The sequence below is a fragment of the Lygodium microphyllum genome, chromosome 1 (assembly GCF_053477565.2).
Source record: "Lygodium microphyllum isolate KBCC chromosome 1, Lygodium_microphyllum_v1.1.10, whole genome shotgun sequence".
NCBI lineage: Eukaryota > Viridiplantae > Streptophyta > Polypodiopsida > Schizaeales > Lygodiaceae > Lygodium > Lygodium microphyllum.
The window spans coordinates 26,170,951-26,190,858 of record NC_141135.1 but is presented as its reverse complement, the minus strand read 5'-3'; the positions used below and the strand labels follow the sequence as shown (position 1 = coordinate 26,190,858).

Here is a 19,908-nt window from a genome sequence, read left to right as displayed (position 1 = left end):
GTAGAGTCTCCGTCAGATGTTGCAATTTGACCTGCTGATAGGATTTCAACTAAAACTCTTTAATAAGATCAGCCAGATGCGGTGCTAGTGATAGCAGAAATGCGTCATCGGGAGTGTCCACCAGCAAAGAACGAACCAAAGCCAGCAGTTCCTCCGCTGCCTATCGGCGTCGGCACCGCCGACAAAGAGAGGCATGATGGATCCCATACTGCCGAGCAACCCCCTGCACATTAGAGAGCAATTGTTGAAACGAAGCAGTGCCCTGAGATGAGAAATCCAATAAGAATCAATCAATCAATTGCTGCATATAGCCCTGGAAGATTGCATGCTTCAAATAAGATGAGTTGAAACGCAAAGGGAGTCTATCCAGAAATTGCTTGAAAGGTGCAATGGGTTGTGCAAGGAGCTCAAGCTGCAGAGGGAAATGATCCAACAATGCATATCATTGCAACACTTTCATTTCGAGCATCTCAGGAAGGAAACCATCATCTTGCATGATGTATATGCGGTCTAACCGCGACCATGTTGTGGCATACTAGGCAGAATGGAAGGTAAACCCTGTAGAAGAAGGATGCAGCCAAGACCAGAGATCTTGCTTAAGAACGGCAAAGCCAACTCCTGCCACATATGTCTTTCCGGCGCATCCATTACCGAATGTTCTGATGTGGACTGTGAAGAATCAACACACATATTAAAATCCCCCATCAAAAAACCCCAATTGCCAAGGGACAAGGAAATCTACAAGGTATGCCAAAGCTCCCGGCGAGATAAAGGATCATTTGGAGCATAGAGGCCAAGTAACCATAAGATCTCTCCTTCGAATAAAATTTCAATCACCACAAAGCGGCCATGTACATCATTCTTGATAAGAACCGGCTGATATTTTTCATATACAATCATAAGCACACCAAAAAACTGCCTGGCATGTGTCCCTACATAGAACAAACCAAATCCATGGCAATCCACAACTTTACCTACTTCACCATGACTCTTGTGCTCAACAGCACACAAGACATCCCATTGATTCTCATGCAATATTGTCCACATGGCATGTTGCTTGTGGCGAGAACAAATTCCTCGCACATTCCACGTGGCTATCTTCATGTGGATTCAAAAGAAGATCAGGTACGAGGCGCAGCTTGCCTCGATGTGACCTTTTCTACGAGAATGTCTAGGACACCCTCATCCAAGAAATCAGCTAACACGGCAAAAGAGTTCTGACGACTAGATTTGGAAGTGGATGGCATATCCGCTGACTGGGGGATGGAGCGGGGATAACGACGATCCCATGGGGTAATGACGTTACCTCGAGTATCAAAAGCCAGCTTAGCAGGTGGACCCTTTGGACCATCCGAAGACTCTCTCCTAGCTGGCTGTTGACGGGGAGCAGAGGAAACCATAGTAGGAGCAGAGTGCTCTGAAGACATCATTTCTTTCCTGCGCATATACATACACATGGAATCTGGTGAGGCAGCAGGCACAGTATCCACCATGCCAGCAACAAGCCTGTTGCCTTTTTTTGCGCGTACATCTACCCAGTCGTTGCCACCAAAATCCAAACCCGAGACCTGTTGTTTACCTTTATTCAAAACTTTAGGTGGCTGGGTGGAACCCTGCGATGGTGCATCACACACCATATCTTCCATGGGCTGCGCAACATGCTCGGCATCTGAAGTGTGGTGCTTCTCTGGGCATTCAGCCATAAAATGCCCCAATTTTCCACACGAAAAGCAATGTCCTGCAAAGTTTCCCCATTTCAAACGAAAATGTAAGGATTCATGCCAAAGCAGTTAATGCGTAACCAAGCAGGCCTTTTTCGAGCAGTGTCCCATAACATACACAGGCGGTTGCGATTCATGGCCCTTAGGCTTGGGGGGACCAGAACAGTGCCCACAGTGGCCATGGCATCTTTTAACAGTGGCCAATAAACAACCGGGCACTTTTCCACTTCAACCCACACACGGCATTCACATTGCAGTAGACGCTGAAAATCTGCCATTGGGCGCCATGGCACCACATGGACCAGACGGCGATCAACGAACAATGGCAGTTTAGACAGGAGAGCAGCACAGTGTGTCTCTGATTTCAACAGCACCTCAAAAAAACCCCGAGGGCCAACAAAAATCTCTTCAACACATTCCCCTTGTAGCAGACTGTGCAGCCACTGGCGAATACGGGAAAGTAGCGGGATCCTACCAGTGAAAAAAAGTATCATAGCACGTTCATAGAACACTGAAAAGGAGCGCAAGACATGTTTCAGATCCACAATGGCTTCCAGAACATCTTCCGTTGCAGAGTCCGAAAAGACTTCTTGATTATGTTGAACATAATCGCCCAGCAAAGTGTTGGAAAACTCCAACAAGTGCTCCCAATCAACCTCCTGGGAGTCCACAGAATCACAAGCAACCTGAGCATAGGAACGATCCTGGTGATCCATTCTCCCTGCCGAAGTATGCTTGGTGCGTTTGCCCGCTGGCTGGAGGTTAGGAGCAGGGGACATCTCCTCCGTGCACGGAACCATGTCCTCTGGTTCCTCGGTGTTAGAATCCGGACCAAGAGCTGCCACCGTTTGGTCTATGAAAGCCAAATCCAAGCTAGCCATATTGTATCAGTACGTATGTCGGTTAGAGGCCGAGTGAAAAAGTCGCGGGGGGCAGAGACACGCAAGCCGCTCTCTCTCTCTCTCCCTCTCTCTCTATCTTCCTCTTCTGTACATAGTCGCTGTCCAAGGGCGTATTCTGTGCGCGCAGCCGATGAAAGCGGAGCTTTACCTGTCAGCCTCAGTCGTGGCCTGTCCCAAGAACCCTGGTGGCAAGGCACAACCCTAACAGTGCAGGTGCAGGAGGGCGGAATAACGGCCTGGCAGTCGACGGCAGAGCGGGATGGTCTGGGGCACAAGGCAGGGGTCCGTCATCAGCCGAAACCCTAACGGGCTGGGTGAAGGGGCGAGAAACAGGCGCAAAGGTCGCAGTATAGGCGGGTGGGGGACGCATGCTACGGGCCGTTCGAGAGCAGGGCGGGGGACTCAACAGCCATGGATAGGGCGTCAAGGGCAGGCGACAGGACTGCAGGCTGCGAGCAGAAGGCGTCTGCAGGCGATGAAGGTCAGGCGACGTCGATGGGACAGCAGGTAACGACTCTCTCTCTCTCTCTCTCTCTCTCTCTCTCTCTCTCTCTCTCTCTCTCTCTCTCTCTCTCACCTACTCTCTCTCTCTCTCTCTCTCTCTCTCTCTCTCTCTCTCTCTCTCTCTCTCTGTGCATGTCGATGACTACAGGAAGAAAGGAATCACTCTGACAAATGTATATCCACTCCAATCTGGCCCAAGTGTTAGGATGCTGAAAAGAACGATAGGTATATCCTGATTGTGATGGATACATCCAGGACCACATGTCTTGCTTCAAAGACACCGCTGCAAGGGCATCCCAAGCCTATCCCTCAGGACCATCTATAACTGAGTGCAGAGAAGTCGCCTAATCCCCAAAAACATATGCATTAAAGTCACCCATGACAAAATCTTGACAAGCCATAGCAAGGCAATGCAGGTCATCCCAAAGTTGACGACATTCCCTTACAGTAGAAGGAGCATACACACCCACCAACCACAACACCTCTCCCTCATTAAGGATTTCCAGAATAACAAATCGACCTCAAGGGTCCTGAGAGACCACTGATGGTTACATGAAGGATTTGATAGCCAACATAACTCCAAATTTATGTGGAGGTCGACCACTGAAAAAAACTACATAATCCTTATAAGCATAAGAAGACCCAATCAAAGCGTGTTGTTTATGCTCCACAGCACAAAATACATCCCAATTTCCAGCAAACACAACTTTCCACAACCGATACTGCTTGCTTCTTGAAGAGATACCTTTCACATTCCACAAAGCAATTCTCATAATAAATCGAAAATGAGAAAAACTACTGAACCACCGCTGTCCCCTTTCCTTTTACGTCCATAGCTTTAGCTACCTAGAATCTCTCCATCTCACTACGGATTACATCTACCAGGTCTGCTCTGTGTAAACGAGCAATCAAAGTATGGAAAGAAAACTGTTGTTGCTGTGAACGAAAAACATCCTTAGGAGGTACAAGCCTCCTCCGCGCATCAAAGCACAAAGCAAAATCAGAAGTCCTTTTATCATCTCCTGCCGTTGCACGTGAAGATTGAGGATTCATGTAAAACCCCTTACCTCTGCGTTGAAAGGTCTGAGTGATTGGGTGCGGCGGTGGGTGGGCAGAAGCCGAGAACGAGAAGCATCTCTAGCATTACGTCTAACCACTGAGACCCAAGAATCTTCCCGAGAAGACACATTCTACTCCACTGCAAGCGAAACACGCTCAATACCAACTTGAGAAACCTCCTTTCCTTCATCACAACCATGACGGGGAAGCATCTCAAGATTAGCTTGTGGCTGTTGAAGTATATGCTGAGGATGATGGTCTTGCATATCCATGTCTGGATGTATAGTTCGCTACAAAACCTCTGGATTCTTGTCACATTCTGAAATGAAATAGCCCAATTGACCACATCTTAAATAATGTCCGGCAAAAATACCCCATTTCAACACATAAACCAAAGTTTGCAATCTTGGAACCTCAAAATTTTAGTCCAGGCAAGGTTTCCTAGTGTCCCAAAGCATGCATGCTCTATTCCTATTGCGGGAAGCCAGCCGAGGCTCCACCAACATCTCGCCAAGGGTTCTCAAAACCAATAGGAGGAGTCTCCAAAGATGCGTAGGAAAATCAACCACCTCCACCCAAATTGGATATGCCTGCCTCAACGTCTCCTGAAACTCGCCCATAGGCCTCCAAGGGACCATGTGAACAAGCTGCCCATCCAAGAACAAACGAATGCATTGCATAATGAAAGGCCTCACTTCCCAGGAACGAAAAAGAACCTCAAAAAACCCCTTCAGACCATCATAAATCTCTTCAACAAGAGGGGCCTGCACATGCCCTAAAGCATCATCTTGACAGTGTTCAATACTTACAAGCATGGACTGCAGCCAAGCATGAATCTCGGTGATCAAGGGGGTCCATGTAAAGTAAAAGATGGCTTCTCTCTCATGGAAAGTAGCAATCTGCTGTAGGACCAGTTCCGTTCCCATGACAGTAACTACATGATCCCCTTCCGGTAAAGAGTTAGCTTTGCCCTCATTGATATGGACATAATCGGACATAAGATGATTGGCAATGGCCAGCATGAACTAAAGAGACCCATCAAGTTGTGAACCAAAAGCATGAACCTCTGGGTGAGGCAAATTTGGGGAGCATAATACCGGTTCTTCAACCAACATCTTCTAACGTTTACCTATCTCTTCCCCATCGGCCAAAAGCCCGAAATCCTCAACCAACAAATCACTATCCGAGTCTGACAAAACTTGATCATTCCCATTCCCTATTTGCTAGTCAAGAAAATTCATATCGATAACATTTGTCACCTATAGATTATCCATCACTAAGCTACATGCTAAGAAGAAACTTCTTTCTACCCCTTGTTACAGGTCTGTCAGGACGCACTCTGTCAGGAGGAGCTATCAGACTCAACCCCGGTGCTGAAGTTTTGCCTGAGAGCCAAAAGCAGAACAAGACGTCACAAACAGGCCCTCCGCAGGTCAGATGGCGAACCACGATCCGCAAGTCAAACGACCTTCAAGCCTACGAACAATCGCCGGGGCACAAGCTAGCTTCCTGTGCAGAAGGCACAGCTACCCAGCACCTGAAACCAGCCTTCCTTCTTGGAATGGGTGGTGATAACCTCATTTAAGAGTTAATTACAGCAATAAAAAAATACACATAAAATGAAATACACACTTTACCATAACATTTTTGGACAGTAGACACCCTATTGGCCACAAAACTGGCGCCCCTTGCGGTATTTCTTTAGCTTTCATTCAATTGGAAGGAGTACAACTCGAGATTCTTCAATTTCCTCCTACTAACCAATTGCTCTTGCTGTCATAAATGACCAGCAAGCCTTTTGGGTCATTTGCCCCTTGATTCAACCAAGACTTCTTCTCAAATTTGACCCTTGCCTAGCCAAATCCTGCCCCAAATCAATTTGGGATGGACTGGCTCCTGAAATCCCTTGATAATCTTCAATTATCAGCTGTTGATTTCAGACCCTTGAGCCTTCAATCTCTGGCACGGATCCCAAGGTGGTTGCTAAACCCTAATTTCTGCTGTAAATTAGGATTTACTGCAGAAATTACAAATCAGCCCACCAAAAATGGCTGAGATCTCCTCCCAATGGCTGAGAATTGCTGAGAATGGCTGAACATAGGCTGAAGGAGATAAGAGAATGCTGTAAAGAGAGAAAATTCTGAGATTTGTCGCGAAGAACTGATCAAAATCAGCTGCAGCCCTACTATACCAGCCCCAAACGGATGCACCAACAACAATAGGAGCATCAAAGACTCTGATCTTCAGGAGAAAGTGCATCAGCAGCAATTGCCAACTTCCCAAGATCAAGAATATGCAATCTCCAAAGTGCATCAGCAGCAATTGCCAACTTCCCAAGATCAAGAATATGCAATCTCCATCACCAAAATGGTCTCCAATGGCTGGGAAATGGCCCCAAAAGCTGGCAGCCACAGTCCAACACCTCTTTCCCAACAGCTCCAAAATGAAAAGACGAGATTTCCCTCTCCCTTCAGCCCTATTTAGCCTTTCCCCCACTTGCATGGGAAATTTTTGCCAAGTGGTAGCTTTCTTAGTCCATTTTCAACAATTTCCAGTCATTTAATTAATTTTCAGAATTAATTAATTCTAAAAATTAATTCAGCCCTTAATCCATGCCCAGAAAATTGACCTTACCCATCCAAAAATTAATTGGCTAGGCCATTTGCAACCCAAAGTGATCCCATGCATTAATTGACCCTTGGACAAGCATTAATCCATTAATTAATGCGTAGTCCCTAGTGTCACCACTGACACTTAATGGCCAATTAATGGTCCTAGGAGAAAACTGACACCAAAATTCACCTTGAATCTAACAAGTGTAACTTGTTACAACTTTTGCCTTTGACACCCATCTTTTTCACAGGGTCCTTCGGCCTTCAATTGTGAAAAAGTAGCTTGCACCCCACATGTGCAACACGTGCAAATTTTAATTGCACATTTGATTAATCCTTTAATCAAATGTCAATTAAACATAAGCAAAGCATCAAATTTTCACGTCCTTGTGACACACCACCCCCTTGAAATCCTTGCAATCGTCCTCGATTGCACTGTAATGTGTCAAAGTAAACAATATTGCACTGGAATTTTCACAAGGCATCATAGTCAGCACAACATTGGCCACTGCTGACCATCTCATATGCCCACCATTTGCTGAAAATTTCCAGCCAGCATAAACATAGCATAAAGCTCAACAATCGTTTAAAACTGTTGCTAGAAACTCATCGGATGCATCCCAAACTCTTGTTTCTCAACAGTGCTGACTACACAACCATAGTAAAGCATAAACCGAGCCAAAACCATGGCTGAATTGTCAATGGCATTCAATACACATGCTGCTGTCCATAGAACCAGCTGAATAACACTGAAACTAATGATCATACACTGAAAACCAGCACTCGCTAATCAGTCTCTCATGATCATAACTTGATGCACATGTACAGTTTCAGAGCTGCAGTGAAAACCATACGCATCTGCATACATACCACAATGACTAGTTGTGGAAGCTTTCGCTCAACCGCCAAGACCCTCGGACCGCTTATTGTTTCAAGCGTTCCAAGCCGAGCACTAATGGCTACCTCTCACATAGCCAATACGCCATCCATATCTACGGGTGTAGTGAGCTTACCTCCATGCCGATCGAGTTATCTCCTCTCCTGCGCACTCCGGTAGCTCCACAATCCAAGTGCAAGCTTCAAGCAAGCTCCATCCTCAAGCTCCACGCTCCAAGCTCCATAGCCGCGAGCAAGACAAGAGAAGAGAAGAGAATAAGAAAAAGAGAGGAGGAGATGGAAAGCTTCTCCTCGGTCCCTCACCCTCACACACTCACTCCCTCACACTCTCACACTCCCTCTCTTAAGCACAAGCTCAAGCAAGCAAGAACAAGAAGAATAAGAATAAGAAGAAGAAGAGAGCCATTTTTGGCCACACACAAGAATGAGCTTCTCATTCACTTTTCAACTTTATATACAAAACCCTAAATCCCTTTTGGGCGGTCATCCCCTTATCCCCTTTTTTACATGGCCGGCCATGGCCTAGGCCCTTTTTCCCATTGTCATTCTATCTTTCTAGCTTCCTTTCCATCACTCATCTACATTTACAAATTGCACGGGTAAGAGCCCGGCACTCCTTAAATTAAATCACGATATGCTTGCACTCTTTTACAAAAGTATTGACTTGTGCTTTTCCTTGTGCGCATTTTTTCCTTATTTAGGACTTTTCTGCGCTTCTTGTGTTTCTAGATTTTTCTTGGCGTGCCTTTGTCTTCCATTTCACTTTGCCTTGGTCTTTGTCTTCTGCTTTAGCTTTTCCAAATTTTCCACCTTGTTCGTCTGACGGTTAACATTACCCCCCTCCTACACGAGTACCAGTCCCATGGCACTCACCATCGTAGGTAGCAAGCTTTTGCATGCAGTAAAGACGTGGATGGAAGGAACATCGGTGGTTGCTGTGGAGGAGTGTTGGTGGTGGTGTGGAGGAAGGTCGTTGGGGGCACGTTGGTGGCCTAGGTGGCTGGTGGTAGGATTGTTGGAGTTGGTGGTAGGGCTATTCTTTGTTGGGGATTGCACTGAAGGCCGGCACAAGTGTTGGTTTGTTGGGAATTCTGCACATGACGATTCTTGGCGGGCTTGCAAGATGATAAAGGATAAGAATTCAGAGTTGGGTGTCGATGAAGAGCGAATAACACTTTCGTTGAAGTCTTCAATACCTGCAATTGAAAACCTGTCATAGGTGGTTTCTCCCTAGGGGTAGTGCTAGTCTTCTCTATCGTGCACAAGACATAGTTCAATTAGTTTGGGAGACAGGTCAAACTCTAAGCAAGCTGAGAGTATTGTCCTACACTTAAGGACCCAAACTGTGTATATATTTCGGTGCAGATATTATGTGAGTACTCGTGCATACTTAGATATTACGTAGTTAGAAGACCGCGGGCTGGTTTCTCGTAACAATGTGTGGATGAAGCAAAGTTGTCCATGTTGAGAAGAAGTACACATGAAGGTGTATGAGACATCCTTTGCATTGTGACTGCATGATGTAGCATAATTGAACACAGGGACACCACACTTTCGGTAGCTGGAAGCTACTGGACTTGCTTGATGAGGACGGTGTACTTTTCATGGCCATTCGTGCAGTACTTACCACAATTGATTGCAATGGGATTAAGGCAGAGTGCAAGAGGGAATCGTGCGAATGGGTCAAGGTGACAGGTCTAACCATAGGCGAGACAAGCTCCTTAAATATGTTATGCCCTTGATGTGCCCTGAACAATTGTGGGTGATGCTAAAGAGCTAGGGAACTAGGGCTGGAGCCAGCCGACCAAGGTCATTGGACGTACCTAATTTGAGGACCCCTAGGTGTTGTGCTGTGATCGTGAGTGCTTCATATGTTTTCATTCTTTTCTTTTCTTTTTTCCTTTTCCATTTTCTTTTTCGTTTCTTTTTCTTGTGTTTTTTTCTTTCTTTCTTTATTTCTCTTATCTTTTCTCCCCCTTTTTTTTTTTGGACTTGTCTGAGTACAACCATTGCAATATGTTGAGGCTATCAGCCTTTCAATGGGTTGGGAAATGTCAAGCTTCAAAGGCTCATAAAATGGATATTACAGTGATGGTTGTGTCCTAGCCTCATTGTTAGAGAAGCAGTTGTTGAGATGGGGAGATACACTTGAGATCTTGCAACCCTCTTTGGAATGTGCGATATTGGTACAACTGGGGTGACAGCCGCCGTGAGTGCCCGGCGTAGAGTGTAACCCAAAAAGAGAAAGTGGTTAAGATCATGCTTTGGGCCATGCGGTGTGGGCACTTGCAAGGGTGATTTTCACTTTCGGCAACGTGGGCTTTGTTGCGGCTCTTTGTGAGGTTGGTGGTCTTGCGGTGACTTGGGCATTGAACACGTTCACACAAAGACCTACGTCGTCCTGCATCCACTTATCACTTCATGAGAGTATATACAAGTCGCATGTCTCAAGTACAATGAATAGATGCAATCATGTCAAGATATTACTTTATCAAAATCCTATGATACTAATTGCGATGCATATTCCGGTGCGTGTTAAAGACGTGACATATATTAGCAATAGGTAAGGAAAGTGTATAAAGGTGGAGAGCCTACACCTTTAACCATTTAAAGACAAAAAGTTATGGCAGCATGGCCTTTGTTAAGCTACTTATATATCATAGGGGCTACTCTATTTGCACGAGACGGGGCGAGTCCGGGTGGTCGGGCGACTGAGGCTGTGCCAGTGAGGGGCTCCTTTGAGGCTGGGCGGGGAAGATGTCAGCTGTGACCCGGATGATGTAGTCCCTGGCCGCAACTATTTCCAAAATGCTTTTAAACAATGCGTCAAATTCCTGCTTATCTCAAGCTGCTCTCTCCTCTTTCGAGCACCTGGTACCCGAGAGTTTAGTGGGAGCCTATACGGCTGGTGTTGCCACACCCCATGTGCTCCCTTGAGCCCTCGTCCTCTTAGCTTGGGGGGGTTTTCGGCCTGCGTCCTGTTAGATATGATCAATGCCCCACCCTCATTAGGTGCTACCAATGATCCATGGTGCTCAAAGTTGTAAGGCCCCCATTATGAGGAGAAGCCAAATGTGAGCCCGGACATTGGTTGAGTCCTGACTTGTATATCAGATGAGGTCTATGTGACCAGATGGCAAAAAGATGACTGTTGTGGGTCTAATCTTTGGGTTAGACGGAGTGGTTAAGCTGGTAGCAACTCGAGGCACATTGCATTGAGTTGCGTAGTAAGGGAGTTAAAAGGGGCCCCTATTGTGGGGTCCGGGGGCCGCGGAAGCGGCCCCTGGCTGGGGGGTCCCAGGGGGGCCAGCGGCCCCCCTGGCAGGGGTCCGGCGGCAGCGCCCCCGGCCCGATGGTAGAGGGAATATTCCCTGGCCGACTAGTGGAGGCTCATATGGTAGGTCGGTCAGCAGGCCGACCTAACGACCTTCGCGGGCTATAAAAGCTAAACCCCTTCGCAGCCATCATTCACTCATCTTTCACCCAGTGAGAGTTGTTGTTCCAGCTAGCCTTAAACTCTTCACCTATCTTCTGTCTAGATCGCCATCTAAGCTTCACACAGTGGAAGCGCACGGGTAGACAGAGCCATCTTTGTATCAGTTGTTTGGAGTTAAAGAATTTACTGATTCTCGTCTTATCTGTTGTGTACTCTCTATCTCTTTCTCAGATTCTGTTTGCTGCGCCGTGTAATATTTTACATGGTATCAGAGCCCAGGGGGCTCTAGAGATCGGAGAGCGTGCAAGAGGCAAAGGCTTCAACAGCAAAGAGAAACGATGTCGACTCCGGAAAGCAGTTCTGGCGCATCAGGAAGCGGTGCAGGAGGTGGTGCTGCTGTACCGGCTATTCAAACACTGAGGATTCGTCCACCAACCTTCAGCGAAGGCAAGTTAGATGGTACAAACTACACCTTGTGGAAGTTCAAAATTACAACTATCCTTGATTCTTATGAGCTTCTGGAGACTGTGCTGGGGACTGACGCAGAACCACAGCCTACCCCCGACCCATCAAATCCTAGTGTGATGATTCCTCCGAATGCAGATCTTCTACGAGCTTGGAAACGAAGGAATGCAGATGCATTGTGTGCCTTAGTTACAAGCTGTTCTGACAGTGATTTGACTCTGATTCAGCATACAACCAAAGCGTCAGAGGCTTGGAATGTACTAAGGAGTCAGTATAAAACACGAAACCAAACAAGGATTCAAAACTTGGAGAATCAACTAGCAGCGGAGAAGTTTGCTGAAGGAGAGACGGTTGAAGCATTCATCACTCGGATTAAGAATCTGTGCGACCAGATGGCTGGCGCTGGGATACAAAAGACTAGCGAAGAGCTAGCTCGGAGGTGTCTTCGGATTTGTCCACAAAAGTTTGATGGACTAGTAACTGCCCTTAATACTCAGGTGAGACCTCAAGCTTTGACTTTTGAGGAGTTTTGTGCATTATTAATGGAGGAGGAGTTGAGGCTGAAAGCCCGAGAAGGAAGCAATAATGGAGATGCTACATTCTCTGCCAATGCAAAAGGCAAAGGTGTTTCCTCCACCAAAAATGATGGTAACAAAAAGAAGAAGGGCGGCAAGAAGAAGTTTCAAGGAGAGTGCTTCTACTGTAAGAAGAAAGGACATGCAATTGCAGATTGTCGTGTCAAGAAGGCAGATGAAAAGAATGGTACCCTTAAAAGTAAAGGGAAAGAGACAGCCAATACGGCTGAAGCAGAGTTGGAATTATTCATGGCGACCATTGAGGAAGTGTGCTCCTCGGCACAAGAAGAATCTACCACTGACTCTTGGGTGTTGGATAGTGGGGCCTCCCGTCACATGACCAACAAGAAAGGTCTATACAGTTCTATGCAGCCTCTACAAGAATCCATCACTGTGACGGTTGGAAATGATGCTAAATGCCCTGCTTCGGGCACAGGTACTATTTCTTTTGTTACTGCAAATAGTGAAGTCAAAAAGCTTTCAAATGTGTTGTATGTTCCCGAAATCAGGAGAAATCTCTTATCAGTTGCTGCCATAACTGATCTTGGTCATGAAGTGAGGTTCAAGAAGACAGGTGCAGAAATTATTGATAGTGCTGGCACAATTGTTGGCAAAGGAGAAAGAAGGAACAACTTGTATGAGCTAAGTGCTCTTACAGCCACCGCTGGAGTGGGCACAAGTAAGCTTTGGCATGAAAGGTTTGGACACATCGGATTTGCAGTATTGAAGGAGATGTAAAAGCAAGGTATGGTTGCTCATCTACCTACAATAACTGAATTGAAGAAACCATGTGAAGCTTGTATGATGGGCAAGCAACAAAGAAAGGCATTTCCACAAGAAAGCAAAAATAGAGCACAGGCTTCTCTAGAGTTGGTGCATGCTGACTTGTGTGGTAAGATGCCTACACAGGCCTTGGGGGGATCTTCTTATTTTATGTTGATTGTCGACGACTATAGTAGGAAGATGTGGGTGTAACTTCCTTCGTGATAAGGCTCAAGATTTTGGTAAGTTTAAAGAATGGCTAATACTTGTTGAGAATGAAACAGGGAAAAGTGTGAAGAAATTTAGAACAGATGGTGGTGGTGAGTTCAACTCAAAGGAGTTTGAAGGCTTTTGCAAGAGCAAAGGGATCAAGCGTCAATTGACGACGCCTCACACACCTCAGCAGAACGGTGATGTGGAACGCAGGAATCGCACCATTGTGGAGATGGCAAGATGCATGCTAAAGGGCAAGGGATTGCCTAACCATTTTTGGGCTGAAGCTGTTAATACTGCAATCTACTTTCTAAATCAGAGCTATACAAAGGCTCTCAAGGGAAAAACACCTCATGAGGCTTACACTGGTAAGAAACCATCTGTTTCACATTTCAGAATTTTTGGATGTGAATGTTATGCACATGTTCCAGATGAGAAGAGAAACAAGTTACAACCAAAAAGCAGAAAATGTATCTTCTTGGGTTATAGTGATGAGCAGAAGGCTTACAAGTTATATGACCAAGAGGCAAAGAAGATCATCGCGAGTCGTGATGTGGTGTTCAAGGAGGAGCCCCATACAGTGGAGGAGGAGAAGGCAAGTTCTTCCACTTTATCATCAAGCGAAGAAGTAGTCCATTATGAACCTGTCTCGAGAGCTATCCCTATCCTTAAGGAGGAGGAAGCATCATCTTCAGATGATGAGGAAAAAGTTCACCAACCTGACATCACCCCACCGGAAAAGCCATTGCCGCGCTGGGTGAAGCAGCTCTATGACCACAATAATCCTATGCCTGCATCTGTTGAGGAGAAGGCAGACGGACCAAGGAGGTCTCAGAGAATAGAGGAGCAAAGGAGGGCTTCTGCTCACATAGTCAATATGGCCTTGATGGTTGAGATTATGAGAGAAGTAAAGGAGCCAACTGACTTAGAAAAAGTACTTGCAGATCCATCATGGAAGGATGCTATGCAGGCGGAGTATGACAGCATAATGAAGAATGACACTTGGGAGCTAGTGGATCGACCAGCAAAGCGGAAGGTTATTGGCACCAAGTGGATCTGGAAGGTAAAGTACAAGGCTGATGGTACCTTAGAAAAGTACAAAGCTAGACTGGTTGCCCAAGGATTTTCACAAGTTGAAGGGTTTGATTTTCAAGAGTCATTTGCCCCAACTGCCAGAATGACCACTATTCGCACAGTACTTGCAGTGGCTGCCCACAAGAAGTGGCCAGTATACCAAATGGATGTTAAGTCAGCGTTCTTAAATGGTGACCTCAAGGAGGAGGTGTACGTGGCTCAGCCACCAGGGTTTGAGGCCCCCCATTCTGAGAACAAAGTGTGTAAACTGAAGAAGGCATTGTATGGGCTGAAACAAGCCCCCAGAGCATGGTACCAGCGGATAGATAGGTTCTTTTTAAACCTAAACTTCAAAAGATGTGCCTCAGATGCTAACTTGTATGTTTACATGGATGGTAAAAAGTCTGTAGTGATTGTCCTATATGTGGACGATCTTCTTATTACAGGTGACTATGAAGATATGATCAACCAAACTCGAAAGGCTTTGAGTTCTGAGTTTGAAATGACAGACTTGGGCTTACTGCACTATTGCTTGGGGATTGAAGTCTGGCAAGAGCCAGGAAAGATCTTCATCTCTCAGAAGAAGTATGCATGGGAGATCTTGAAGGCATTTGGCATGACCGAGTGCAAGGAGATAGCTACACCTATGGAGGTGAATGCAAAGTTATCCGTCGAGGATACATCAGCATTAGCAGACATTGGGAGGTATAGGAGGTTGGTCGGTAGTTTGATCTACTTGTGTAACACCAGACCAGATATCAGTTTTGCTGTTGGTGTTTTGAGCAGGTTCTCAAACAAACCTCATGAGAGTCATTGGAAGGCTGGGATGCGGGTGCTCAGATACTTGAAGAAAACTCTTGACTATGGTATCACATACAGTTTCGGAACTTCCCTTGTGAGGAACTGTGACTCAGATTGGGCAGGAGACATTGATTCCAGGAAGTCAGTTTCTGGTTATTGTTTCTCTTTGGGTTCAGGAATTTTCTCTTGGATTAGTAAGAAGCAACCAACAGTGGCATTGTCTTCTACCGAAGCAGAGTACAAGGCAACTTGTTTTGCTACATGTGAGGCCGTATGGTTGAGAGGGATTCTATGGCATATGGGAGCGCAGGATGAAGAACCAACTGTGCTGAGATGTGACAATCAGAGTTGCATCGCCATTGCCAAAAATCCAGTGTTTCATGCACGCACCAAACATATAGAGATCCAGTATCACTATGTGCGTGATTTGATGGAGGATGGAATAGTGGAATCGGTCTACTGTCCAATAGAGGAGAATGGAGCAAATATCTTCACCAAAGCACTTATGAAGGATCTGCTTCAAGTTCATCTTCAGAGACTCGGCATTGGGCCGAGGAGATAGTTCACCTATGGGTGGACATTGAGGGGGGGTGTTAGATATGATCAATGCCCCACCCTCATTAGGTGCTACCAATGATCCATGGTGCTCAAAGTTGTAAGGCCCCCATTATGAGGAGAAGCCAAATGTGAGCCCGGACATTGGTTGAGTCCTGACTTGTATATCAGATGAGGTCTATGTGACCGGATGGCAAAAAGGTGACTGTTGTGGGTCTAATCTTTGGGTTAGACGGAGTGGTTAAGCTGGTAGCAACTCGAGGCACATTGCATTGAGTTGCGTGGTAAGGAAGTTAAAAGGGGCCCCTATTGTGGGGTCCGGGGGCCGCGGAAGCGGCCCCTGGCTGGGGGATCCCAGGGGGGCCAGCGGCCCCCCTGGCGGGGGTCCGGCGGCAGCGCCCCCGGCCCGATGGTAAAGGGAATATTCCCTGGCCGACTAGTGGAGGCTCATATGGTAGGTCGGTCAGTAGGCCGACCTAACGACCTTCGCGGGCTATAAAAGCTAAACCCCTTCGCAGCCATCATTCACTCATCTTTCACCCAGTGAGAGTTGTTGTTCCAGCTAGCCTTAAACTCTTCACCTATCTTCTGTCTAGATCGCCATCTAAGCTTCACACAGTGGAAGCGCACGGGTGGACAGAGCCATCTTTGTATCAGTTGTTTGGAGTTAAAGAATTTACTGATTCTCCTCTTATCTGTTGTGTACTCTCTATCTCTTTCTCAGATTCTGTTCGTTGCGCCGTGTAATATTTTACACGTCCTAGGCGATGTTGTTTGGGACCTCTTTTCGGCACATGCCTCTTTAGAGTAGGCACGTAGCGTTCTAGTAGGGGCAGTAGTACCTTATGCTCTTTCCGAAGGCGGAGAGCTTCATTGTATGCCAGCTACACTATGTGGTCCATGACTGCTACCGTAGGGAGACCTGCAAAATGCGAACCAAGGATTAGGCCCTGAGGCAGGATAAAACTATTCGCATGGAAGGGATTATACATTGGGTTATCAAGCATATATGACGAGAAGGGGAGAGGTGAGGCATGCAGTGTTTATTGTAAAGGGATGGCGCCCGTGATGATGCTCGTTTTGCCTCCAACCATTAGCAAATCTTGGCTTATGCTAAGTTGTGTGGATTGGTTGTCATGGAGCGGGGCAGGGCTCAATCCATTTTCAACAATTTCCAACCATTTAATTAATTTTCAGAATTAATTAATTCTGAAAATTAATTCAACCCTTAATCTATGCCCAGAAAATTGACCTTGCCCATCCAAAAATTAATTGGCTAGGCCATTTGCAACCCAAAGTGATCCCATGCATTAATTGACCCTTGGACAAGCATTAATCCATTAATTAATGCATAGTCCCTAGTGTCACCACTGACATTTAATGGCCAATTAATGGTCCTAGGAGAAAACTGACACCAAAATTCACCTTGAATCTAACAAGTGTAACTTGTTACAACTTTTGCCTTTGACACCCATCTTTTTCACAGGGTCCTTCGGCCTTCAACTGTGAAAAAGTAGCTTGCACCCCACATGTGCAACACGTGCAAATTTTAATTGCACATTTGATTAATCCTTTAATCAAATGTCAATTAAACATAAGCAAAGCATCAAATTTTCACGTCCTCGTGACACACCACCCCCTTGAAATCCTTGCAATCGTCCTCGATTGCACTGTAATGTGTCAAAGTAAACAATATTGCACTGGAATTTTCACAAGGCATCATAGTCAGCACAACATTGGCCACTGTTGACTATCTCATATGCCCACCATTTGCTGAAAATTTCCAGCCAGCATAAACATAGCATAAAGCTCAACAATCGTTCAAAACTGTTGCTAGAAACTCATCGGATGCATCCAAAACTCTTGTTTCTCAACAGTGCTGACTACACAACCATAGTAAAGCATAAACCGAGCCAAAACCATGGCTGAATTGTCAATGGCATTCAATACACATGCTACTGTCCATAGAACCAGCTGAATACCACTGAAACTAATGATCATACACTGAAAACCAGCACTCGCTAATCAGTCTCTCGTGATCATAACCTGATGCAAATGTACAATTTCAGAGCTGCAGTGAAAACCATACCCATCTGCATACATACCACAATGACTAGTACACTGAATAGTGACCTCATGGCAGACATATTGTCAGCATAGTACCTTGGATGCATGCTGAATACATCCGAGATCCACTATACACGAGAGCAGTCCATTCCTGAAGGAGTGGAAGTGCTACCTCCCCCTTGAGTACCATGTGGTACTTTGGACCCTTGCACTGCTGAACCTAAAAGAACCCGATCCAAAGTCGGCTCTAACTGAAAGGCATCAAGGTAAAGCTACAACAACTGAGGATGGTCTGCCAAGTCATCCTCTTCCATCCATTTAGCATCCATTGGTGAACAATTGTGAAACTTCACCCAATAGCTTATGGAAGCTTGACCTTTGTCCTTTTCTCTTTATGTGCCAAAATCTACTCGGATACCAATATCAAGGACAGTGGAATCAGGGATACTACCACAGATGGGAGTTGATTACTCAGGCACAGTGGAATCAGGGACACTACCACAGATGGGAGTTGATTGCCAATATCATAGCCTGATCTATTTGGACTGTGAGATGCAGCCACGTTATTGACCTTCTGGCTGTATCGACCAGAGACTCTATTAAGGATCTGGACAAAGATCATTCACATTCTCTGCAGGAGATGGGAGAGGATGCAGGGTAGCTCTAAGAGGATGAGGAAGAGAAGAGAGTTTCTGCAGACATCGGATTCAGGCACTTTCTTACATACTGCCCCTCATATGGTTTGGCATTACAGCCCACCAGATTGGGTTCACACAACCATTGTATTTGTGATGTACTTAGTTACTCTTCACAAAGTTCCTTGTACTTCATATGTTACCTCAGGTTATTCACAGAGGTGTTGTTAATAGAAATTTCTTTTCTTGAGAAAACAAACTGGGATTTTGAAAGCAAAGTATGACTGTGTTTAGCAATACTCAAAATGGTCGGACGAGGTTGTATATACAGCTTGCTGTGCTTTAGGATTAGTGAATGTATGGAAAATTAGCAGCACTTGAATCATTTGTCATGGATAGGACTGATTGTGGAAGCAAAGTGTAACTGCCTGAGGCAGCAAAAGTGTTTGGATAAGGTTGTGTTTCTTCATATTTCAGTAAGAAACAGGTATACTACTTTATTTTGTTCATCTGGCTAGCCATTTGGGCATCCCAATGAGAATGCAAGGTTTACTGCATCCTGTAGTTTCTCTATGCATCCGATTTCAGCAAGGTCAAAGCCTGTCAAAACAAGTATATCTTGCAGAAAATCAAGGTTCTGTTCTTGACAACAAATGCAAATAAAGCCATCCAAATGCCAGAATCCCAAACAATTTGACCTACAGCAGTCAAAACTTTGATGCATGACAACTATTTGACCTTGTGATTCAAATGAGCTTGTTGAAATCTAGGAATTCTGAATGCTCTTCCCTTTCTGCCTCTGTTGGAGATGTGCTTACGATTGACATCTAAATCACACTCTCAAAAAGCATGTCTGAAATCCCTTTGTAAAAAGATCTTAGAATTTATTTGAATGAGCACATTCCTAATGTAATGGACATAATAGAAGTCGTTGCTGAAACCTGATAAATAACTTTCGTGGTCTGTACTTTATGACATTCCAGAAGTAAATGTGGTTTTCCAGTAAAATAAAATCTAACATCAATCCTCTATAACATATCATTGATTTTCTCATAACCTTACTTACAAGGTTTTAAGATCTTTGAGATCTTGCAATGCATCGGGTATTTCACCACCAAGCTGCAAATTAGAAAGGGAACTGCAATACAGGGAAAGTGATTCACCACAAAGTTTCAAGTTTTCTTAGTACAAATGGGTTTAATAGATACATAACATTTCATCCTTTCCTTAGCTACACAAATACCACAAAGAACATTGGAAAACCTTTTGGGTACAAAGGTCTCATACACAATTACAGCCAAAGACAGGAGCAGGGATTGTCCAGAGAAAAGGCATATCTGTACATTTGGAGGATAGTTTTATTATCTGTTGCATCAGAGCATGATATGTAGTTCCAATTTTCACTGCAAGGATCACCATCCCAATTGGCAAGCATTCCTTGTGGATCAACCACTGACTCTTTGAAGCCCATAATTGCAGTTCCTACATCAGCATATTTGTAAATTTCTCAATTAGGTTAGGTAATGTCTACATGTGTAAATCGTCATCTAAAGAATGTAAATAGATTATCAACACAAACAAGGCTTTTCCTGTTTAATGAAGGAAATGCTTATGCCAAAAACCAGAGTTG

At 45.2% G+C, this 19,908-nt stretch overlaps 1 protein-coding gene across 8 annotated transcripts in view; it reads right to left on the bottom strand.

Moving 5' to 3' along the window:
• The window catches only part of LOC148040930 (uncharacterized), a 191,294-nt gene that overhangs the window by 129,795 nt on the left and 41,591 nt on the right, over window positions 1-19,908 (bottom strand). For 7 of the 8 annotated variants that reach the window (XR_015690323.1, XM_087674636.1, XM_087674670.1 and 4 more), the window contains exons 2-3: window positions 19,622-19,760; window positions 19,345-19,416 (exon numbers count right to left, since the gene is read on the bottom strand). Coding sequence is in view for 7 of the 8 variants with exons in the window: in XM_087674636.1 (XP_087530762.1) it covers window positions 19,345-19,416; window positions 19,622-19,760 (211 nt within the window). In the remaining variant the exon portion in view is untranslated. The remainder of the gene's footprint in view (window positions 1-19,344; window positions 19,417-19,621; window positions 19,761-19,908) is intronic. The other variant, XM_087674688.1, reaches the window with a different exon arrangement.